Source organism: Cornus florida, unplaced genomic scaffold (genome assembly GCF_030987335.1).
Source record: "Cornus florida cultivar Cherokee Brave unplaced genomic scaffold, ASM3098733v1 CherokeeBrave_3.0.0_Hap2_Chr06, whole genome shotgun sequence".
Lineage (NCBI taxonomy): Eukaryota > Viridiplantae > Streptophyta > Magnoliopsida > Cornales > Cornaceae > Cornus > Cornus florida.
In genome coordinates, this window is record NW_026775576.1 from 27,144,393 (window position 1) to 27,169,612 (window position 25,220).

The 25,220-nt window shown below is 34.2% G+C and overlaps 1 protein-coding gene across 3 annotated transcripts; it reads left to right on the forward strand.

Moving 5' to 3' along the window:
* Window positions 1–8,326: 8,326 nt before the first annotated feature.
* LOC132311234 (E3 ubiquitin-protein ligase BRE1-like 2) lies at window positions 8,327–21,901 on the forward strand. Of its 3 annotated transcripts, none has more exons than XM_059809061.1 (19): window positions 8,327–8,568; window positions 10,904–11,065; window positions 11,166–11,253; window positions 11,358–11,588; window positions 11,829–11,996; window positions 12,240–12,433; window positions 12,569–12,652; window positions 12,763–12,882; window positions 12,968–13,154; window positions 13,226–13,395; window positions 13,895–13,966; window positions 14,128–14,204; window positions 15,459–15,653; window positions 19,304–19,376; window positions 19,508–19,594; window positions 19,732–19,869; window positions 19,944–20,146; window positions 20,977–21,136; window positions 21,480–21,901. In XM_059809061.1, the coding sequence occupies exons 1-19, from the start codon at window positions 8,470–8,472 to the stop codon at window positions 21,609–21,611; spliced, it is 2,640 nt and encodes an 879-aa protein (XP_059665044.1). In that variant the 5' UTR covers window positions 8,327–8,469; the 3' UTR covers window positions 21,612–21,901. The 3 variants fall into 3 exon arrangements, with proteins under 3 accessions (XP_059665044.1, XP_059665043.1, XP_059665045.1); XM_059809060.1 differs by having other exon boundaries at window positions 8,328–8,568; window positions 20,974–21,136; XM_059809062.1 differs by having other exon boundaries at window positions 8,328–8,568; window positions 13,235–13,395; window positions 20,974–21,136.
* The last annotated feature ends 3,319 nt before the right edge of the window (window positions 21,902–25,220 follow it).

Sequence of the window (25,220 nt, forward strand, 5' to 3'; positions counted from 1 at the left end):
GTCCAAGTCTTCCACTAATTGATTTCGCATTAAATTCCAAGTTGACAATCAATGCATAATTGTAACTTGTAATTCTTGTTATTGGCGAATTGATGTTGTTAAGTACATTGTTATTGATATGTGTTGCTAAAGAATATTTAAGTTAGCTCAAGATGATCCCTTAGAACACCCTGAACATAGACGTTAAGTGGAATGTTCCCTTGTATTAATCTATATTGATCTTGCAAATATATTTAAACTTTAGGGTATACGCATATGCTTCTTCCTACGAGTAACTTAATTACTCACCCTAGTGGTTTGGGTTGTTTTTCAGGTAAAGAGACTATGTTCTTAGATGCTCATCATCCTTAGAGGCTTATAAGCTATTTGAAGCATTTTTATGTATTGACATGCAAATGTTTAGCATGCCTTTCTTTTGATGTCACATTTTGTATACCATGGTTGTATGGTACTTTAGAAGCTTATGTAGCTTTCTTGACATGTAATGATACTTAAGTATTTACATTTAACATTATAAGTATGTATGTAAAGAGGTCAAGGGCCAATCATGTTCACTTTTGTAGTTGTACTCTCTTGACATCAAATTTTGCTTCAAAATGTTTTTGAACTAATTTTGGAGGTTTGACATATGAAAATCTTGTAATTATTATGTATGAGGCCATGGGCCATTGTTTTACATTCAAGTATTCATATCAAAGTTGTTGGCATATCCACATACTTGAATTTCAATGAAAAATTAGTTTTACACATTCATTTTGAACCAAATTGCCATGGGATTCAAAGTATAGGTTGAACCTTAGCATTTAGGACTCATAACAGGTTTTCCAGTAGCATTTCGAGGTGTTTCGGTCGACCGAAACTCCATTTCGGTCGACCGATGGCAATTGGATTTGTTTATGCACAGTAATTCATCATTTCAGTAGCCAATTCTACTGTTTAAGACCTATTTCGGTTGACCGAACCTTTATTTCAGTTTACCAAAACAACTAGCACTTAAATTCATGTTTTCAGTAGATTTTTTGGTCATTTCGGTCGACCGAAACTCCATTTCGGTCGACCTAAATAGCTTTCATACTTCAGCTCCTTCAGTTCAGTTTTAGCACTGCTATTCTGACTTTGAATGGCCATATCTCCTTCATTTCTTATCCAAATGGGGTGATTCTTGAGCCTAAATTCATGAATTTTGAGTCAGTTTTCCAATGGTACCAATGTCATTCTCATATTCCAATCACAGTGGGGGTTATTCAAGTTTTATTGAGGTAGTGTCAGTTTTCGTTTAAAGCGGAAAAGGGCATTTTACGAGATTCTTGGCCAATGTTCTTAGAACCTCTTGAAATGTTGTGAAATGATTAGATTAGGTTGTATTCACCTTGTTTGACTTATTTAGAGTCAATTTTCTCCTTTTATTTGTGAATTGACCATTTTGCCCTTTATTGATGAATTTTGCCCGTTTTAACTCTAATTTCCTCTTTTGCTCACTTTAAGTTCCGTGACTTCATGAAATGTCACATTGATGTCTTAGAGATGATTTATATCTCAAAGGACTATGGTTTCATCTTTTGCTTCCGCACTTTGAATCCGTTATCGGGTTAACTTCAGATCATCACTGACGCACCGGGTTGAAAAACTTAGGCCGTCACATGACATACAATCATACTTTTTCAAATACCCTAAATCATGTTAAACGAGATAAGCAATATCTAGCATACATACACAACTATTTTATATATATAGAGTACTCATAAATCAAGTATACAAACACAAATATATTAAGTTAAATGAAATACGCATAAGACAAGTATACACGACACAAGTATACTATATGAAATTTAAACTCACGGAGCAAGTATACAAGTTCAAGTATACTAAATAAGATTTAAATATCCAAAGTAAGCATTAATTCTTAAGCTACAAGTAATTCATGATTAACAACTTGAAATTAAATGCGAAATCAAATAGTGGAAAGACTAGGACATGCGGTCGCTAGACTAAGCAAGTATTTTCGGGTAATTACGACCCATAAGGTACCACCTAGTGCGCACTTATGATTTAGAGGACTCTTGTCCCCGTACTAAAGCCAAACCCTAACCATCACATAAATTTTGTCCTCACAAGCTTTCTAAAATCAATAAGTTTAAAACTTATACAAAATCAAATGGAAGTTACCATATTCCATGCACAAGTAAGGTTGAATCCACACAAACCATGTCCTAGAATTCAAGTCTAAATAGCATATAACATGTCATGTCCTCAATATGCAATTTATACATAAAATAAGAATATCTTTTAACAACTAAATCAAGTTACCTAATATAAGCCACATGCACTAAATATACTATAATTTAGTAGCTAGCTTCCATGGTAAACATTAGTGATATTCTAAACAAGTTATATACCTACATAAGATATATTTAAACAAGCTATTCAAGACAATGATATCACATATCATGCTAAGTCAAATTACCATCTTTAGAGACCAGAAATACTAATTCTACAATAAGTTAATAGCATGCTCACAAGTTAATTAAACATACTACATTTCAAGAGATTATCAATCTAACATGGAAAGTCTCTAGATTTCAAATCGATTTCAATTAGTCTCGAATTAATATATGTTAAAGGACATAGCACGGTCTTCACATATATTACATCAAATATCAAATTAAGTAATTAAGACACTTAAAATAAAATTAATCAAGCTAATTAATTAATTTTCTCTAGATTTTTAAGTAACTCCAAATGTTCTCAATTTAACATAGGTTGAAGAACATACCAAGGCTACTTTAATATCACATTATAAGTTAATTTCATGCTAGTTATAACCATATAAATTAAACTTTCATATAAGTGAAAGATTCAATGAAAGTTTCAATACTTATTCAAATAATCCCAATTTAATATATGTTAATAAACATATCAATGCCTAATTTAATAACATGCCATAATTTAATTCCAAGCTATATACAATCATGAGAATTAAATCTTATACATAGAAAATAATTAAATTAAATTCTTAAACTTGAATAAAGGCATGCTACAAGTTGTATATGCTTATAAAACAATCAATACAATATTAATATAAACCTAAGACATTCCCTACCTCAATTTGAGATGAAAATCTCAAAAGCCACCAATTGGAAACTGCCCCGAATCCGACAAAATTTTGGGGTTTTGTCAGGGACAACAAGGTAAACATTAAACCCCAAAGAGGTCACACCAAAATCCAAACTTGGCTTCAAACTCGAACTCAAAAAATGGCCAAAACAGGATTCCAATCGGTTGGAATCAAAGGCCTCGTCAAGGAGGACATTAAACACTAAGGCATCACCACTTTTTAGTAAAGGAAAGAGTCCAAAAGAGGAAAGAGAAGGTGGCAGCCCTTTGGGCTTCATGGCTGGAATTCGAGCAGACGCGCTCAAACGGCAAAACACATGAATGAAAAAAGAATCAAAATGCCAAAAAAAACGAATAATGGAAGAAAAGGCGTCGAAAGTCGAACCCCGAACAGGGAGATATGCCCCAAACAAGTTTGGCGCTAACGGGGGCTGAAAACCCCAAAACTGGGAAAAATGTCCCAAAGGAAATTCTAAGAGTACACGACTCAACAAAATGTGAAAATGAACCCCGTACGATGATTCAAGCCCCAAGAAGACACTTAGTAATTAGCTTTCATTAATTGCACAAAGTCCCCTACACAAAAGGATAATTGCGCAAGTGACCCAAATGCAAATATCTTCCAAAATATATTTTCTTAAAAATCCCAAAATCAAAATATCTTCAAAAGATATTTATAAAAAAAACACCCCAAGAAACAAAAACGTTTTTAAAGAATTTTTTCATCCACGCCCCTGCGGGAAAAAGAGACAACTGACGAACTTTTCTCCAAAAGTAAAGCTACGCCTTTCAAGGAAATCAACAAGAATGAAACTACGTGAAGTCAAAAATCAACTCCGACCACGAAAAGTGAGGTTACGCGAAAGAAAATTTCAACGAAAAAAATTAATCCGTAAAAATGGAGAAAAAATGAAAGGAAGAAAAATGATCGGGTCATTACATTATTTGTTGTGAAGTGAGTGAATTTGTGGTATCTGTTGACCTTAAGGATTTCATCCAAGGACAATCTTGATGTTTTGATGATAATAAACCATTAATGGTATTTAAGGACTAATGTTTACATTGAGTGTTATAGATTATTTACATTCAAAGAATGACCTCAATGAAGCTATAAAGATCATTCCAAGTATTCCATTATTCAAGATCACATCAAGGAAAACAATGGATACAAAGAAGACTTAAAGTTGCAAGAACAAAATGCAAATTCCATCCAAAGATAGCTTAGACATCGAAAATCAATAAAGCAACTTAAAGAAAGAAAGAAAGTAAGGAAGCAAGAATACCTCGAAACATATACGATCATGGACAAAGCATGAAGAAAGGGGTAAATAGAATGGTGAGTTGTTAAGATTCAATGTCAAAGTATTTATGATTCCATTTGAACCTCATCTCTATAAGATCATGCATATCATCATTATCATTCATATGTTCCTATATTTATTAGTAATAGACTATGTACTTCATACATATATATTTACACATGAAGTCATTACTAAAGAATGAGTTAGTTCAAGCTTGCTTAAGCTTTGAAAGAACTCATTACTTGTGCTATAAATGTTAAGACCATGCACATCAATTATATGATTCATATTGGTCAATTATTAAGGCATGAGAAACCTTCATTACCATGAGTTGGCAAAAGACATTAGGACCCCTGAATGCATGTCATCAAAAACTGTGTTTTTGGCTAAGTATGAAAAATGGCTAAGTGTAAAAAATGGATTTTTGAAATAATGATTATTTCAAAATAATTTTTCCTGGTAACAACTTATTATACTTCAAATAGTCTAAACTGATTTTATGGGATTTTTTCATCCATTTTTCATTGGTCTACATGAGGATTTATTTTTACCAAAACTGTCAGAAATCCAAATTTGTACTAAAACTGAATTTCTACATTTTGATTTAGCTGGATTTCAATTTTCTTATATTTTTTATTGAATCCAAATAGGGGGTATTTCCTTATTTACATTGTAAACTTACTGTAAATGGACCTATAAATACTATAAAGACATTTACTTAAATGTTTTCAATGAAAATAAGGTGTGTGCAGAAGTCCTGCAGAAGAACTGTTTGAAACACTATCCCCAGAATCTGATGACCATGTAACCGATTAGGAAGAAACTTCTAACCGAGTATCTGAATTGGCAGAATGAACTATCCTTGAAATGCTACTTCTAACCGGTTAGGAAAACACTTCTAGTCGAGTAGCTGAATAGGCAAAATGAACCATCCTTGAAATACTACTTGTAACCGGTTAGGACAATTCTTGTAACTGAGTAGCTGCACTGAGACAGAAAGGAGTCACTTCAAAATGCATCTGTTGTAACCGATTAGGAACATCCTTGTAACCGGTTAGATGAGATCTGAATCTCATCTACTCGAGTACTTTAAGTCTTGTAACCGGTTAGATGTATAGGCAGAAGTTTCCCAACGACTATTTTGACTATCTGACCTCATGGGAACTTACCATAATGCCCCCAAACGGCTATATTCTTCCAAGGGCCTATAAATACACAATGTAAGGACATTATGGGGATGCAAGGGAGCCAACACTTGAGAGACCTCATTAGGCATTAAAGAGAGCTTTTGTTCTCATATTTCTCTCATCTCTTTCATTCATTCATATATTACACTTGAGAGATTCAACTAAGGATTCAAAGAGCTTTTGCTCTATTCTATACTTGAAAGATTCTATTGGGTTCATAAGAGTTTTTATTCTTCACTTATATCATCCTGTTTCATTCATATCATTCATAGAGTTTGAGCTTCACTTATATTCATCAATACTCTAGTTGTGAGCTAAAATTTGTACATCTATCTTTGAGAGATTTTTTATACTTCATTATTCTTGTTACTATCTATTGTAAGGATTGGTTTGACCCATTGGGTTGGTGTGACCCAAAGGAAGACTAAGGGAAGGTTTTTCTCTTAGCAAAAAGTAAGGAGTTGCTTCATGTAAATATTTGCTCTCCACCCGTAAGGAGAAGCCATAGTGCATTGGGAAGTCTCAAGAGGGGTCTTGAGCCGAGGAGTAGGAGTTTCTGAACCTCGCTATAATTGCTGAGTCAGTGTTTGCAATTTCTCTTCCCTTGTCTCTTTTACAATTGTGTTATTAATTGTTTACTTTCATATCTTGAATATTACATAATTACTTAAATGGTTGATTAGAAATTGTAAATCTATAAATTGCGAAAATTGGTCATTGACTTTATTCACCCCCCTATAGAATCAATCATTGGGTAACAGTATCAACAAGCGAGGTCACTGGTAGCGATCACGAATGTCATCGTCGGTGACGACCTCCTGTTGCCGTGGCGGCCGTTGAATCTGGTTTGGTATGGTTGATTAGTTCCCAAATCAATCTTTATTACTTCTAACACCTTCGTTTCTCAGATTTCTTCTTGTTAAGTTATTGCAATTTCTAGGCTAAAGATCACCGAGTTGGCTATGTTTGCTTTACAGGCTTGGCTTTGGAGCTCTGTTTTGGGGTTTGATGATGGAACTAATTGCAATCTTCAACAAAGCCACAACAACACAAGTGTAATGATTTTGCAGTTGATCAATTAAGCTTTTGTCATCTGATTCGAATTGAAGGATTGATTAATTGCCCTATACACAAAGCTAAAAAAAGGTATCTATTGGTGTAATGATGTTGTTGCTGTTGATGTTGTCATCATCGGAAGAAAAGAGGAAGAAGACCAACTTATAAAGATTATTTTTGTAATTTAAAAATTATAATTATCATTTTTAAATTTAATATTAAATCATAAGGTTAATTTTGTCATTTCAAAACCTAATAAATGGGTTGGTCACTGATATGTGGTAACTTGATAGCATTTCTTTAGTTTAGGGAATGTTTAATTTTAGTGGAGATTTTTTTGCACTAAAATGATAGTAGAGGGGGTTATGTGATTTTTTCCCTTTAGATAAATAAAATAAATGGGTGAATGACAAAAAATCCCCTTCGACTTCCACCCATTTGCAAAAAATACCTCTTATGAATATTTTTAGCAAAAAATCACCCTCATTTTTTTTTTGAAAGAAATTGCCCCTTAACAGTAATTGCCTTTTTTATTTTTTATTATTTACTCTCACGCCACTTCAGCAAATTCTTCATACTGTTTTATTCATACAATAATGTTTCAATATTATAATTGAATCATATATTTTATGCAGGTGGACCTGTTGAATGTAAAGAGTGTTTCAATATTATAATTGAATCTTATATACTCTAATAATATATAAGTGTGTGAAAATTAAATCAAATTTATTTTATTTACTTTTATCCTATCAGTATGAAACCATACTATAAGTCAAGTTTATTTTATTTTAATTTATATTTTATCCTATCATATCTTATGATAATTTTTCCCTAATATCATATTAAATTAGTATAAAACCATTTTATATGTTTATGTAAAGAAAGGTATTTTATACGAGCTTGAATAAAAGTATGTTAAATAATTATAGTAATCCTACTAAAAGTAATGATTGTGTTGTCTTTTTCTCAAAAGGGACAACCACCACCACCAAAAATAAATAAATAAATAAATAAAAAATTTAGGGTTTAAAACCCCAAATTTACGTTTTCGAATTTCAGTCCAAACTTGCATGATCTTCGTATAGCTATTAATGCGAGTGAATTGCACGAGAAAGACGAATGATACTAAGAGTTGGTGGATGATTCACTTGGTGTAAACGAACATATTCAATGCCAATTTTGGTTGATTCGCTTGGTGTATATGAGCGAGTCGATTCTATAACTTTTATAAAGATTGAGTCCAAATGTGAACAGATGGAAATAAAATTCGTTTTAGGCAATCACCAAAAAAAATTAAGAAAGCGTGAGTAATTTGGTAATAGTGTGTATTTACTAATCGGATATCACTTAAAGTCACCCTTCGGGATAGTTGAAGGGGATTTTTTACTAAAAATATTCTTAAGGGAATTTTTTGCAAACGGATGAAAATCAAAATCGAAGGGGTTTTTTTTTTTTTTTTAGCAATTAGCCCTAAAGAAATAAAAAGGTTTTTTTTTTTTTTTTTAGCAATTTGCCCTAAACAAATAAAATTGTTTTTTTTTTTAGTTAAAAAATAAATAAAATTGTTGTGCTGCCTTTACTAGCAACAAAAATTACTAGTATTATTTATAATTTGTGGTGAAAAAAAAAAAATTTATAATTTGTGTAGAAATAGTGGTCTCCACTTATATTTTGATGCTCAGTCTGAAAACAAGAACAGAACTTTCACAACCGAGGGTTTGGGAAATTTTTTTTTTTCAGAGAATCGAGGGGATTTTCAAGGCTTGAAAGCTCAAAGTGTGTGTAATGGTGGGATTAATTGAAGGTGCGTAATGGAAAACGCAGACTCCGATGAGGCAGAGTCGAAGAAGAGGCCTCATTTCAACTCCGCCATGGCTCGCCACTCTTCAACTTCTCCGGATAGCAAACCTGTAAGCTTCCCAATTCCATATCTCTCTCTCTCTCTTTATATATGTCTATGTATAGTATATACACACACTAAATACATACATACATGTATGTGTGCCTTATATGTTCCCTCCAGCAAAACCCTAATTACTCCATATGAAATCCAAGCTTTGCTCGCCCATTCTTCGATTTGGGCAAAACTTCCAACTTCTCTGTTGAAACGACCCACCAAATTAGTCTGCAACAATTTATTGATAGACAGCATATACAGAATACACACATACATACATGTGTATGTATATATATTTGATTAATATAAAGGGGTTGTCTACTTCTTATTGATCATCCATCCCACTTGTTGACCCTTTTTCTCGAGGTGTGCATTTTAGCATCTAAATATTGATTTTTTTTTTCCACCTTTAATTGATTCCAACTATGTCAATTATACATGGCTGATCTAAACTTCTTGTCGATGCTTACCTTGTCATTCACTAATGAATACGGGTGCTCAAAGACTTTAATTTTCTTTGTTGCTCACTTTCCTAACTGTTGCAAGTTTATGCATGTGACTGAAAAATTTAATAAGTTCATGCTAGATGAATTCATTCTCTTTTGCATTAGTACAAGTGTAAGGGTGTAAGAAAGTGTCACTTTACCATATATGTTGAGAATATTTCTGTTAGAAAAATTGGGATATTAGACATGAAAATATATTTATACAACATAATATATTGATATAATACTTTAACTAGGAATTTCTAGCAAGTGCGAGTCATCTTCTCATGTTGACTACTACAACAGAATATATTGATAGAATACCTTATGTATTTATAGTAAAAAATCTTGACTTATGATGTGTATACCAATAGATGGAGCTTTTGAAGTCACCACTTCTGTACTTAATTTGTTTCTTTATAGCTTTGTGTTAACCTGATTTGGTGTGTGATGAGAAACAAGATATATGAAGTGTATCAAGGTGCTTTAAGAGTTCCATTCTTTTAGTATTGATTGGAGATGCTCGGAGGACATTAATAGGAGCTGCATGGAGCTCCTGGTGCGCAGGATTTTCTTTTTTTGACTAAAATTTTGACAAGTTTCAATTGTTAGTTTAAATATGAAAACATGAATAATATAAATTAATGCTATCTGCAGGGAGATTAAAAATGAGCAAATATGTATTCTTACATTATTCTGTACTAGTTGTCCTAGCTTAAAAATGAGCAAACAATCTTAATTAACTCAATTATGTTTCATATTATCTGATCTTTTAGTATCAGCTGAATGTTTGTTCTACCGTTTCATTTCATTTATGGCCAGAGTTTTGTTATGGCTGCTAACTCTTGTCATAACTTTATGAATGTTGTTTTTGTCTTTTCCATATTCTTTACCTGCCTTTGACTCAAACGGTAATTGTCTTTCTCATTGGTTGTGTCATTTGTGCTTTCTTTCAGCTTGTTCTTAGTATGCCTTTAAATTCCCGTGAGTGCATCAGCTCTAATTCTTTCTTTTCGTGTAATTGATGTCATACATTGTTTTTTTCAGTCATTCCCATTGAGAAATAAAAAATAAAAAATATAGGTGTAATATAACTATGAATCCTTGGGTCTTAAAATATTTGGGGAGGGATCTATTTATGCTTGGCGCAAGAATAAGTTAGTCTTACACCCGGCAATAACATTTTGTAGCTTTAATATCTTAATAATTCGGCTGTTGGATCATATACCATTTCATGTTTATACTGCATGCCAAAAACTCAAATTAATTAGACATGAGCTGCTTCAGTGCCACGCTTTAAATTTTTGTATGTTTTTATGTTTCAATAAAATAAACATATGTTTATGGAGGTACTTAGTAATCCACATGCACGACAAACACTTATTAGTGTTTACTTTGCATCAATGTTATGTGGACTCTTCAGAGGTTGGTGAAGTATTTGTGTTCGACACACAATACTTGGACAAGCACCTAAAAAGTACGTCTAATAATTGAATTTTATTATATTATTACCTTAAAATGGGTGAAATACATTAAACACTGTGACATAAAGACATTATTCTATTTTAGAAAATAAACTAAAAATAAGTGGCCTAGCGGTATTAGTCCTTTACTTCCCAAAGGGTGGTCAGGGATTCAAGCCTTAGTCGAGGCATGTGTGTATGAGGACCAACTATTAAGTGATATGAATATTTAGCAGTGTCCCTGTGTCTTATGTATAGAGATTTGATGATTTGACTCATCTGATGCTCAGATACATACCCACAGGGCCACACCCGACACATGTACTTGAGTCCGTGTAACAAAGGTTTGCATGATAAAATAGAGAAAGAAGAATATCTCAAGATTTTCTTTTTATTTCAGGTTGATGCAGCAGTTCTCCAGTACGAGAATCAAAAACTTGTTCAGCAGTTAGATGTACAAAAGCATGAGCTACAAGACCTCGAAGCTAAAATTAAGGAATTAAAAGATAAGCAAGCTTCTTATGATGACATTTTGATTACAGTGAACCAACTCTGGAATCAGGTGACCTATTCTTTGTCATGCCCTCTTCATATGGTCTCCTTTTTTCCTTGTTATGATTTTCATCTTCTAATATATATATTTTATTTATTTTTGTACATAGTTGGTTGATGATTTAATTTTTCTTGGACTACGAGCTGGGGCAGGACAAAATTCTTTACAAACCTTGGATCGTGTAGACCGGTCTCGAGGTTAATTTGTTTATATGAGATTATTAGTTGGCTCATTCGTAAAAACGCTTCAAGATATATAATTTTGCTTACAATATAAGAAATACTTTGATTCTACTCTTTAGGTTCAGTTCCATCATGTCCTGCAGAGGAGATATTTCTTTATAGATTACTAGAAACAGATTCTATTGGAAGCAATGGCAAGGATGGATCTCTTAAATATATTGAAGAAGCCCTTGCTTTGCGTCATTCATCTACTCGAGAATTGATGAAATTCTTGCAAGATACTGTTGATGCTCAAAGATCTAAAACAGAGAGCATAGTGCAGGCTTTACATGGAAAGCTTTCTGCAGAAGGTTAGGTGAAATTTGATGAGAAGTCCACTTTTTTTTTAAATTATTCTACATATTCTTATCCACTAGTAAGTATATATTTTCTTTTATAATTTCTGGTTTAGCGGTATCAGCCTCTTACTTCCCAAAGGGAGGTCAGGGGTTCAAGTCTCAGAAGAGACGTGTGTGAGTACCAACTAGGAAAAAAAATTTCACTTAGGAGTTTGCATTTATTTTGTTATTATTTCAACTTCAAATTCTCAGATGTTATCATCGAATTGCGTAAGATTGACGATTTGATGAAAGAGGAGGCTAATCATTTGCATGAAGTGATTGATGTTCTTCACATGAAGCACAAAGAATACACTGATGGCATTCAGGCTCATCTTCACAGCCATGCAGTGAATCAATCAGAAATTAAACGCCTTGCAGGTATCTGAGACGGTTCCTTCAGCTCATATTTGTATTTACTGAGCACTTTATTGATTATTTAAATAAATAGAATTTGCATAGAATTGTACATGTACTTACATTTAAAGTTATGATGTTACTGTACCTCAATGGTTTTAGATCCAAGTACATTCTGATTAATTGGTAGCAGTTACCATAACTTGCTACTAAGGAGTGTCTCATGATTGTGTGTTAAATGCATAAATCTTTTGTCTGTGCTAAAAGGTGAGCTGGAAGAGAGCATGACAGAACTCGAAGAAAGTAGAAGAAAACTAGTTAATCTTAAAATGCGGAAGGATGTGGCATCTGGGGTTCATACTCCGGTTTTGGGTACAATAAATGGAAGCTTGTCACCTGAAAAGACTGCAGATATAACAAAGGGTTTGAGGGAATTGAAGGATTCCATTGAGGAAACAAAGGTAGCCATCCCCACCTCTCTCTCTCTCTCTCTCTCTCTCTCTCTCTCTCTCTCTCTCCCCCTCCCTCCCTCTCTCTCTCTCTCTCTCTCTCTCCCCCTCCCTCCCTCCCTTATCTGCGCTTAATGAATGATGTAGATACTGGCAGCTGACCGTCTTTCGGAGCTTCAAGATGCGCAGGAAGACAATCTAATTCTGTCAAAACAGTTGCAGGATCTTCAGGTTGTAAACATGAACTATTTTAGTTAATAGTTGATACGTATGTTGTGACAAAAGCTTTATCTGTAGTTTTATTAGTGTAAAATTTAACTTATCTATTTGTGTTCTTCCAGAATGAACTGAAGGATGATAAATATGTGTATTCATCCCGTCCGTACAATTTACTGACTGATCAGCTCCAACATTGGAATGCTGAAGTGGAGCGCTACAAAGCATTAACAGATTCTCTGCAGGTTATGTGTTTTGTTCTTATGTATATGCTTATTGTTTATATGCTGGTTCAATTGTGTGGTCTCTTTTTTGAAAGTTAAATTTCAGGCTGACAGGTCTTTTGTCTTGCGAAGAGAGAAAGAATTGAATGTAAAAGTAGAGTCAGTAGATTCTGCTAGGAATGCCATTGACAATACTGAGTCTAAGATTGAGGAACTGGAGCTTCAACTGCAGGACTGTATTATTGAAAAAAATGAGCTTGAGATAAAAATGGAAGAAGCTTTGCAAGATTCAGGTATTATAATTTTATTTACTTTTTATCAAAACTGAAACTTAATGAGCTTCTGCTTCCTAAAAGGGTGTTAGCTGCTCCAGGGAGAAAAGATATTAAAGCAGAATTTCATGTAATGGCCTCGGCTTTGTCTAAAGAAATGGGAATGATGGAAGCACAATTGAATCGGTGGAAAGAGACAGCTCATGAAGCCCTTTCCTTACGTGAAGAAGCAGAGTCACTAAAAGCTTTATTGGGGAGAAAGGTTACCATTATATGTTACTCTTTTTTTGCCATAATCTTAAGTTCGTTATTTGCTGAACAGTAATCCGACTTGCATTTCCTATTGAGCAAGTGTGGGGCAGTTACAGAGAAGAAAATGTCCCTGTACAAGCTTATTCCAATAAGATAAAAATTTATATTGAAGTTAATACCCGTTGCTGTGACTCGATCTTGCAATGTCACATGATTAAATGAAGTGGCGATTCTAGTATGCCTCAAGGCAAACTTGGGCCAGTGACCAATCTTTTACTGGATTTCTGGAAACAAGAAAGAATTGAGTGGACTCCAGAAATTAATTATTAAAAAGTAGTTTCTTAAGATCTTTATAGGGTTGGATAATGTTTTTGAACTATGGAACAATTTTCTTTTTGGCTTGACATTCTTATATATCATTCTTTTAGTATGGATTCATAACATATATTGTTGTTTTCTGGCGCCTTCTGCTGTGTCCTCTGAGATTTACACATTCTTTTCCTTCTTAGACTAGTGAACAGAAGTGCATGGCAGATAAATATGCTGTTCAGACAGTGGAGGCCAAATCTCTAAAGTCTCTTGTAAGTTTGTCTCCCTTATCCTGATTGGATTTTGCTAATTAACTATCGTGCTGTCTATGGATCTTTCTTGAACATTCTAAGCCGATATTGACTGGGAATTTTTTATGATCACTCTATGAATGAGCTCATATAAGTAACTTGTGAAGATGAAACTGTTGTAGATTGAGAAGATGCAGAAGGAAAAATTAGAGCTGCAAATCTTATTGGACATGCTTGGACAGCAAATTTATGACAACAGGTATGTTGGCAAAATGTTGCTGAGAATCTAGTAAGGTAGCATTTGGGCATTTGAGTGTTAAGCAGTTTAAAATAAAGTGATATGCATGGTTGAATGCAATGTTTTAAGTTTCAACCCAAGAAAAATTGTGTTGATGCATAATGCATTATTGCTTTCTGCGTTGAGAATGTTTCTATGGAAATTCAGAGGCACTGAACGACATAATTTCAGCAAGAGCATGAAAGCACCACTTTTAATATTGCCTTGGCTCCAAATTAAAAAATGTCACCTCAATCAGTAAATTACAAGTATATCCACCTTACTCACAAATTAATTGACTCTGAGACTACATGACATTTTATATACGTGTGCAATGTTTAAAGGTTTTCTCAGTAGAGGATGGTGGGAAAGAATTTTCTGTCCCAAAACTTCGTGGATTTTATTCAATCACTCATTTACTCTCATGCAGATGGTGCTGCATAAATGTTTAATGTGAAATAAGAGTTGGGACCCATGCATGCAAAAGATATTGTAACTTCACCCTGACCATCTGATCCATACGTAGCTAAAAAAAATTCTTAACGATGGGAGTTCATCATCAAAGTTATGGAACATGACCTGTACTACTTGCTGACTTATCACCGTGAAGTTTCTTTGTGTGCTTCTATTTGTGAATGAATATGGTGCCTTTTAGGCTGGTTAGAATTTAAACTCTAGACTTTCTTGTTTGCAAAAGAAAAATGATTTTTCTCATTCTATTTTAAGTTACTGACAACCGTTCCCTAGAACCTAGTTCTTTTGCCATCATAGATTCTGAAGATTGACATATCTTCAATTAGCTATGCAAATGGGTAAGTATCTGGGTATGCATTCAGGGGATGAAATATCTTTTGTGGAAATCCAGCATGAGCAATAGTTGGAAAGTCTCCCTTTATTTTACCTATTAAAAAAAAAAAAAAAAAAAAAAAAAAGAAAGTCTCCCTTTATTAGGTACCTATTTTAATTTCTAGTGGAAGCCAGAACGTAATAATATGGATATATTGCTAGCAAATATAGTACATAAAGAAATTTTGTGATAAACCTAATATACATATGAAATATGGTGTTTTACCAATCAGAGCATAACAGACCGAGTCCCTGTGTAGGTTCAGGTAGTCTTTTAGTTCAGTAAATTTTTATTGAGCTGTGTGGATCAATTTGTTAGCATAGTAGATTTTTATTACATATAATATTCTTCTCTTGGGCATGACTAAGTTTCAACTTTTTGGGTCCTAGAGATTTGATGGAAATTAAAGAATCAGAGCAGAGAGCTGCCTTACAAGCTGAACTTTTGAGAAATGCACTAAATGAACATGGCTTAGAATTGAGAGTGAAAGCTGCCAATGAAGCTGAGGCTGCTTGCCAACATCGCCTTTCTGCTGCTGAAGCTGAAATAGCTGATTTAAGGGCCAAACTGGATGCTTCTGACAGGTTATGTTTCTTCTTGTTCTTTTGGAAAATATCTGGACCTTTTGTCATTTTTTATTCTGCAATAACAATATTTTAGATTATCCTCATGGAAATATTTGCTACTATCATGTTAGCATCGTGTCTACCATCTTTAGGATGCTAGAATGTTATACAGTTACCATCTTGGGTTGGAAGAGTTCTCATGTAAATTGTGGCACTATATTTTTTATTTTGAATCACAATTTTCTTTGTCGAGAAAGTGCAGGAAAAAGATCTTCATTGAGTGAGATGTGAGAGATATGTAGAAGAGAAGAATTCCAAGAGATAAGGTATATAGAAAAGAGAAATTGAGTCGGAGACGCTTTGGGGAGGAGAGAAGGGGATGGTCTTCTAGGCCGGTTAGATTTGTTGCTGGCGGGGGAGTGTGGAAATTTATTTGCAAGGGTTGGGACAAGCTGTCTAAGCATATTAGGTTCAAAGTTCGGGAGGGCAGGGATGTTCGGTTCTGGGAGGATTATTGGTGTGGGGATTGCCCGTTGTCTCGGTTGTTTCCAAGACTTTTTAGGATTGATGCAGATAGACATGCTATGACAGCGGACTGTTATCGGCTTGATAGCGGAAGGCTTACGTGGGATGTGCGTTTTCGGCGTTCTTTCCAGGATTGGGAACTTGAGGATGTCCTTGGCCTTTTGGATCTTTTGTATAGGCAAGATGTGGACGGTAGAGGGTCTAACTCCTTGGTTCGGATGCCTTCTCCTCAGGGGAGGTTTGATGTCCGTTCTTTTTTCCTTAGGCTCGCCGGTTTTCATGGCTCTAGTTTCCTGTGGAAGACGGTTTGGCGTTCGAAGGCTCCTCTTTGGGTGGCATTTTTTTTTTTGTACTATGGCTTTGGGTAAGATTCAGACTCTAGACGATTTGAGAAAGAAAAGACAGATCACAGTCAACTGTTGTTGTATGTTTAAGAATGATGGAGAGTGGATCACTTTCTCTTGCATTGTTCTATGACTTATGATTGCTGGAGTCTTATTTTTGGTCTTTTTGGCATCCAATGGGTTATGCCTTGGTCTTCAAGGGATTTGATTGACATTTGGAGGGGCCAAAGGGTGAGGGCGCATACTCGTGTTTGTTGGAGGGTGACCCCCCTTTGTGTTTGGTGGAGCATTTGGAAAGAGCGAAACAAAAGATCTTTTAATGGGGAGAAAACCTCCATTGGGGCGCTGAAATCTGCTATTATTAGTTCTCTTTTTAGTTGGGTGATGGGGAGAAATTTTATATCTTTAAATGAGATTTTGGACTTTTTGGGTTCGTTGGGTCCATAGGGCTTTTTGTTTGGTTTCTTGTATATCTCTTGAGATGCTTTTCCCTTTTGAACGCTTTCTAATACAAAGGATGGGTCACCCACCCTTTGTGTTTGGTGGAGTATTTGGAAAGAGCGAAACAAAAGATCTTTTGATGGGGAGGAAACCCCCATTGGGGCGCTGAAATTTGCTATTATTAGTTACTTTTTAGTTGGGTGATGGGGAGAAATTGTAAATCTTTAGATGAGATTGTGGACTTTTTGGGCTCGTTGGGTCCATAGGGTTTTTTGTTTGGTTTCTTGTATGTCTCTTGGGATGCGTTCCCCTTTTGAACGCTTCCTAATACATTTTATTTATCAAAAAAAAAAAAAAAAAGGGAGGAGAGAAAAAGAGTATAAGAGACTTTTGAGAGAGAATTTACAGGAGAAAAGACTTCTAAGATGGAGATGAGAGAATACTGGAAAAGATGAGAGAGAGAGAGAGAGAGAGAGAGAAGAGAGATGGATGAACCTTGAATCATCAAAGCCTTTCTGACTCGGCTTGGCCCGGTCGCCCTTTGAATCTTCAGTAGGGGCCTTCAGTCATCCTTTCTCCAAAAATTTCATCCCTCCAAATTTGGACGGAAGAGAGGTGGGACGGGAAGACAAGTTGGGCTATTACAAAAGATTTATATTACAACACCATCCTTCATAAATTATAATACTATAGATAGTGATGGGTATAATGGTAAAAACAATTAATAAATTTCCTCACTTCTCTTTTAACGAACATAGTAAGTTGTCAGTTTCTTCTATAGATAGTGACGGGGATAATAGTAAAAACAATTAAAAAATCTCTTCCCTTCTCTTTTAACCAACATAATAAGTTGTCTGCTTCTTCTCTTCTCCTCCATCTAACTGAACAAAAAGAGGGAAAAATACAATCTCTTCTTTAGGGATGACTCAACCATCCCTTCTTCTCCCCTTCCTTCCAATTTTTTTCCTTCCTGCTGAACAAAGCATTAGACTCAAAGCAGTATATAAACACCTCTATGCTCTCATAAAAAACACAAACACACGCATCGATACAAAGATCTCTCACAATATTTTTTAGAGAGCATACAGAGAGATCACATATTCATATTTTAATGAACAGCATCTAGGCACATAAGGTACATATTTTCTTTTTCCTCATTTAGCATGGCTGCATTAGATGGTGAGTTAGTAATCAAAGTGTTGATCATCAACTTATGGAATTTAAATTGTCATCATCGCCAAATCAGTAACAAAAGACAATTTTACGGCACTAGTCATTAGAGATCAAGAGTCCATGGAGAAACAAATAGCACGGGGAGCAAGTCTGTTTATAGAGATCAACGACTGGAAGGATTTGGGGAGATCTTGTGCAAGTCTGAGTTGGGAGAGACTAGGTGATTCTATGGTGAATTTGGTAAATTAGTTTTTACCTCTTTCTCGTTTAGTATATTTCTAGTCCTATATTTCTAGTTTGAGTATATATATTTTTTTCTTCCATAAAAAATAGTCTCTACTTTATTTTATTTATCACTTGATATGTTTATGTGGTTGCTATTGAGACTTGAATCAAACTAATTAATTGAATTTTAAAAAGGATGACGGTATTTTATAAAGTAAGTTGAAAAATTGATATCCATAAGAACCCTTCTCTCTCTCTCTCTCTCTCTCTCTCTCTCTCTCTCTCTCTCTCTCCCCCTTCTCCTCCAGATCTATTTGGGGTTTTGCACACACTGACATATGACTGTCTTGGTTCACAGTCCTCATATTCCTCAATTTCCCAACCCAACTGGAAAGGCAGAAGATAATGTGCCCATGTGTTTAATGTGTGTGTACATGCTTTAAAAAAATAGTTGAGCAACGTGTACGTGTGTTTAATGCATCTGTACATGGTTATACTGCATGAGCGCATATATTTGGGGACGAGGATGTGGGTTCAGTGTAGGATAGTGGTCAATGGAATGAGTTTTTCAGAGTAAAACTGATAGTTTTTGTACGTGCTACAGGGAGGGGTTGTTGGAAATTTCGGGTTTCCTTGTCTTTTGAAAATGGGGGTGGGGGTGGGTCGCAATAGTTGTCATGTGGAAAATTCTGGGTTCCAGTAAGGGTGCAATTGGAATTCTTTGGTTCTTTTCCGGTACTAGTAGTCTAATATGCATTATTCACTAACTTATGTTGTTCCTATTAATTTGGACTTCTGATAGATGCTTTCACATCAACAGTACAAAAAATCTGAACAAGTTTCTTACATATGTGGTTGCTTTTTTTTGCTGCTACTGTTTTTATTGGGGATCAACTTTTCAATTGTGCTATATATGGACGTTTAATAATCTTACATTTTTTGCTGTCATTTTACTTGTAGGGATGTTTTAGAGCTTACTGAGGCCATTAAAATTAAAGATGGGGAGGCAGAGGCATATATTTCTGAAATTGAGGTGTCCTAATTGCGCGTAAATTCTTTTAGCAAGATTTTCTTATTTTTTGTTCAATGTGGTGCAATTTGGGTCATGACCGGTGCCACCTATTTTCTTCTTGCCCATCCTCTTCCGCTCTCTTTTACTTGCAGACTATTGGTCAAGCATACGAAGATATGCAGACACAGAACCAACATCTTTTGCAGCAGGTTACTGAGAGGGATGATTACAATATCAAGGTCTTGTAAATAACTGCCTCAAGAGCTCACTTTTGTGATTCTCCTTAGCTTAGAATCCTGTTGTTCGCCTGGGTAAGTGATGCAGTTGGATGCTAGGGCTAGTAGTTCCTGATTTTTTGCACATTTTTATAATGCAGCTAGTCTCCGAGAGTGTGAAGATGAAGCAGGATCAAAGCTTTCTACTCTCTGAGAAGCAGGCATTAGGAAAGCAACTTCAGCAGGTTAACATGTCTCTAGAATCTTTAAGAACGAGGATTTCTCACAGTGAAGAGCAGGTAAGGTTTCTGTGTACTTCTTGAACAACTTCGCCAAATGTTATCCTCTACCAACCATAGTTAGAACCTTGCAGATGAAAGTTTGCCTTACTGAAGCTATGAAATCTACTGAAGAGGATAGACACCTTGCAGTCAACCTGGAAACTGCAAAGTGGGAAATGGCAGATTCTGAGAAGGAATTGAAGTGGCTGAAATCTGCTGTTGCTTCTTCTGAGAAGGAAAATGAGCAGATCCAGAGAAAGATGGAAGAAATCCAAATGGAATTGGATAATGAAAGGTGATTTTATTTTTTAATTTGATTTTCAGGCAGCCAATTATTTATTTATTTATTTTTTTCCGGACTTTCTTTTTTTAATAAATATTCATTAATTGGCCTACTGTGCTGCATTTGCATTGGACCCTTAAATTTTAAACGAGATAACCAAGGACAAAAGTATTCTTGTATGATGTGATGCAATATTGACTTTGTGATGCATGCTTCCTACATGTGGCAACAATTTTGGCACATGTTGAACATTCGACTGACTACAATATGTAGGTACCTGTGCATTTGAGGCACACTCGGTCTTAGAAACAGTGGCAGCTGCGCTTGGAGCTAATGACCGGGGCTATCCATGCTTGCTATCCAGCTTGATAAACATAAAAAAGGGAAATGAAGATTAAGCAGATGCTTGTCCTTTCCTCTGATGACCTTATCTGTCAAACTTCACTCCTAAGAGATATCTTCTTACCTGAGTTATTTAGCAATTTAGTGCTATTACATTCATGCAGCTGAAATGATCTTAAGAAAAAATTACCTTACATGGACTGATGTCTGCTCCATGGCTGATCTTTAACGTCCTAGCCAGTTTAATTATGGGCTACTGTTTGTATGTGCAGCATGCCTATACTTCTTTCTCATGTCAAGAATTGCTGTCATGTTTGAGGAACGTAACTGTTATGGATATATATTTTTACTATGGTAAATTCCAACCCCAAGCAAGCTGTAGGAGTTTGGGATCGGGGTCTAATTTGTTTGTGAAGGATGATTAGCTCTCCATGTATCTGCCGATTAGTCCACTATATTAGATCCATAATTAACTACCAATTATTCTTGTCAACCAGAAGTGAGAGGAAGAAGCTTGATGAAGATCTCGCGGATTTGAATAGGAAGGTTGCTGAGATGAGTTCTGATGGTGGGGAAGCAGGAATACAGAAACTCCAGGATGAAATCAAGGATTGCAAGGCTATTCTCAAGTGTGGTGTGTGTTTTGATCGGCCAAAAGAGGTATGTATGCATGCTAGGTTACACTTATGGTTTGTTTCTTGTTAGACTCATATCATGTCTAGGCTTGTTTCCCACTTTTATTATTTATAATAAATGTGCAATTTCATTTGGAATTGTGACCCCTTGTGGCACTTCGAATGAACTGTTTTCTCCATCTATTGATGCGGACAATATTAGAGCATATAAACAGCTCTCATAAAACCTGTGTCAGTGTGCACTTCCTTACGAGTACGGCAGACAATGAACATGTTCATGCATCATGTAGTGACTATGAATCTGGTATGCATAACATGTGCATGTATCTTCTAACGTCGATGGATCTAATTCTCATTTTGTTTGGCAGGTTGTAATCACCAAATGCTATCATCTATTTTGCAATCCTTGCATTCAGAGAAACCTAGAGATACGCCATCGCAAGTGTCCTGGTTGTGGAACTGCATTTGGGCAAAGCGATGTTCGGTTTGTAAAGATATGAAAGAGCCATATTTGTCAATTGGCTTTGGTTGTAATTATATTTGCATTCTAATCAGTGGAAGCTCAATCCCTTAAAACCTTAGCTCTTTAATGTCTTAGGGGTCATAGTTAGAGTTCCTTGTGTAGAATAAAAGAAGTGTTTTTGTTTTCCCTTGATTATTCATTGAATTGTGATGCCTCTGTATCTGATCGTGTAACCTTTTTATTTTGATTCCATCCCTTTTCACTGTAATGACAAAATTCATATAGGATAAAATTTTCTCAAATACAATCTTGAATCTTGATGGTGTATACCTCAGATATGAGCTGCATATTTAGGATGAGAATAAAATAAATAAATAAATAAAAAAGTGAAAAACCATTAACCGGTTTTAGCACGGGCTTGCTTGATTTTAGGACGGGTGAATTACATATACGATCAACTTTGGCAGTGTTATGGTTCATGTATCATGAGGTCCACTCTTTGCCCAGTTAGGATAAGCTGGTCTACATTGTTGTTCCGGTTATTATTTTTATATTTTATATATTATTATTATTTAACAGCAGCATTAGTTATTTTTGAACTTAAATGTTCAGCTTAAGTGAAAGAACAAGAAGGTTCTGGCAAAGTTTCGATTAAGTTGGAGGGACGAAACTTGACTTTCAAGATTGGGCAATATCAACCAACACACTTCACATGGAATTGGGCCTTCACATGTTGGGGTTGGAATAAGGATTAATAACTAAGGGCCCCATACTGAAGTTGTATCGTTTGGTAAAATTTGGAAATTTCTTCGTTTGTTAATAATATGTGAAATTCTAAGACATGTTATTTATTTATTATATTAAATTATATAATATATGACATTTTGTACTATTTTACTAAATTTTAGTATACATATATTTAGTTTAAAAAATCGACAATAAATTTTTAATAGGGTAAAGTTCAAAAAACTCCCATAATCTTTACTCTCTTTCCCAAGAAACCCATTGAACTTCTATTTTTACAATAAACCCCCTTAACTATCCCATTTTTTGCAAAAAACCACCCGACATCGCTATTGTTTGGTTTTTCTGGTTAAACCTAGGCTGTAATTTGAAAATGACAATGTTACCCTTATTACCATTAGAATATATAAGGGTAAAGTGCAAATAACCCCAGAACTATGTCCAAATTTACAAATAAACCCACGAACGATATTTTGTACATTATACCCCATGAATTATCACATTTTTGTTAAATGGTCATAATCTAAGTCACATGGAGTGGGTGCGAGTGCGAGTGCGAGAGCACGAAAGCGTCAAAGTTTAAATTTTTTTAAAGCGGGAGCGTCTTGAGAGCGTCTGTATATTAGGTTTAAATAAAATTATATAAGGTCATGACATATATATTTTGTATTTTTATTTATTTAAATTCATATGCAAATATATTCATTATTTTTTATTCCATTAATGATATATGTAATAAACAAGCTAATTTTTCTCACTAATAGATACATGGTTTATTTGTAATATTTTCCAATTAGAAAGTTTTTTAGTAATATATATATATATATATATATATATATATATATATATATATGGTAGTATAGCAATGCTGTATAAGTAATTAATCTATATATTGAGTAATAATGTAAGTAACAAATGCATGTATGGCAATATAGATGTTCCAACTGTAACAAATTTAGCTGTATAAAGTGAATTTGTATAGAAATCGTGAATTAGGAAAACAAATTCGTGAATTGCAAAAATTAAATTCATGATTTTTCGCAAATTCGCTCCCAAATCGTAAATTCCCGTTTGGACGAATTGTGTGACTTAGGTCATAATGCCCTTCTTATTGAATTATACTTAATATATTTTTCTTATAAAATAAATATGAACAAATTTATACTATTTTAATGACATATTTCCCATCAAATGTGCATAAATTTACCATTAATTATTGAAATTAATTTTTTTTTTTTAAAATCTTAAGTAGAATTTTTTAAAAATTCTTTTTAAGTAATAATAAAAATCTTAAGTAGAAAAATTTTAAGTAATTTTTTATTTTTCATGAATATACTGTATGAAAAAAAGTGATTTTTTATTTAAGTAATTTCTTAATTTTTTATATATATATATAGTTTGAAAAAAAATTATTTTTTCCCCAACAAAGAAGTTTAAACTGTGTATAATAAATTTTACTTTAAATAGTAAAGTTTTAACAATAAGTTAATCATTTTAGAAAATGGGTAAATTTGATGGAAGTTACAACACTGTATTTTAAATTTTTTTTTCTCCATTATTATGATAAATTGATATAAATAATAAAATCAAGGCAAATTTGAATTTTTTTTTTAAGATAAATGGTACACTTAATATTTAGATGAGGAAATGATAATAAACATAATTTAATAAGACATGACCAATTTAATAAAAATGAGTAAAATTGTTCTTTGTGATGGGTATATCGTTGGTTACAATAAATCATTAGTTTAAGGGGATTGTTTGTAGTTTAGAGGGGTTTTTTTTTGCAAAAAGGCAATAGTTCAGGGGAGTTTTTTGCAATCAAATGAGGTCATTTTATTAAAGGGTAATTTGGTAATCTAATATCTCTGGTGACGGTGAATTTTGATTTTGTCCTTAAATTGCACTTTTTAAATAGTTCAGGAGATACTACTTAGTTCAAGGGGTTTTTGTGTTTTTTGTTGAAAGTTTAGAGGGGTTTATTGCACTTTACCCCTTTTAATATCATAGCTATCATATTAGACCAAATTGCACTAAACCCTCTTGTACTATCAAAAATTTAAAAAATACCCCTCTACTTTTGTTTTAGCAACAAACACTCTCAATTTACGGAAACTTACAAATTATCCCCTTCTTATAGACAAATGTTGAAATTCTAATATTAAAGTGGTCTATTATAGTGCATGTGGCACATGGGTTGATTAATGAGATTTGTTTGTATAAATGATTTGTATAAGTGGGAGGCAAAGGAGTTAAACCTACTAAAACATGTGGTGAGAGTAGTGGAAGTAATTGAATATTTATATGTAAGAAACATACGCATGTTTTGAAGCTAATATAAACTCATTTATATATACTTAACCGTTTTTAGTCTTCTATATATATATATAGTCTTCTATATATATATATATATACAGTCTTTTATTTCTTTTGAGGTCTCTGGTTCACTTAGGGTTAGTTTGGTAGAGTGGAAATGGGAGGAAAGAGAAGGGAAGGTGATGGAGAGGGATTAAAAATTTGTGTTTGGCAAAAAATGTTGGAAGGAAAGGGAAGGGAAGGGAAGGGTTTGGAGGGTTAACTTGTGCCTTCAACAGTAAATTTCTTAACCTCCCAAAAATAGGAGGAAATAAAGGGAAAGGGAAGGAGAGGCTTGGTGTGTGATTTCAGATGCCAATCTTGCCCTTGATTAGTTGATTTAGCAATTGCAGAGAGAGAGGAGGGCAAGCTTGAGAGTTGAGAACGGCGAAGCTTGCTTGCGAACAGCGAACGGTGAACCTGAATTGGAACAGCAGGCGATGGAAACTGATATGGGTTTTGATTTTTTGAACAATCTGATATGGGTTTTGATCGATATGGGTTTTGATTTTTTGAACAATCTGAATTTGGGTTTTGATTTTTTGAA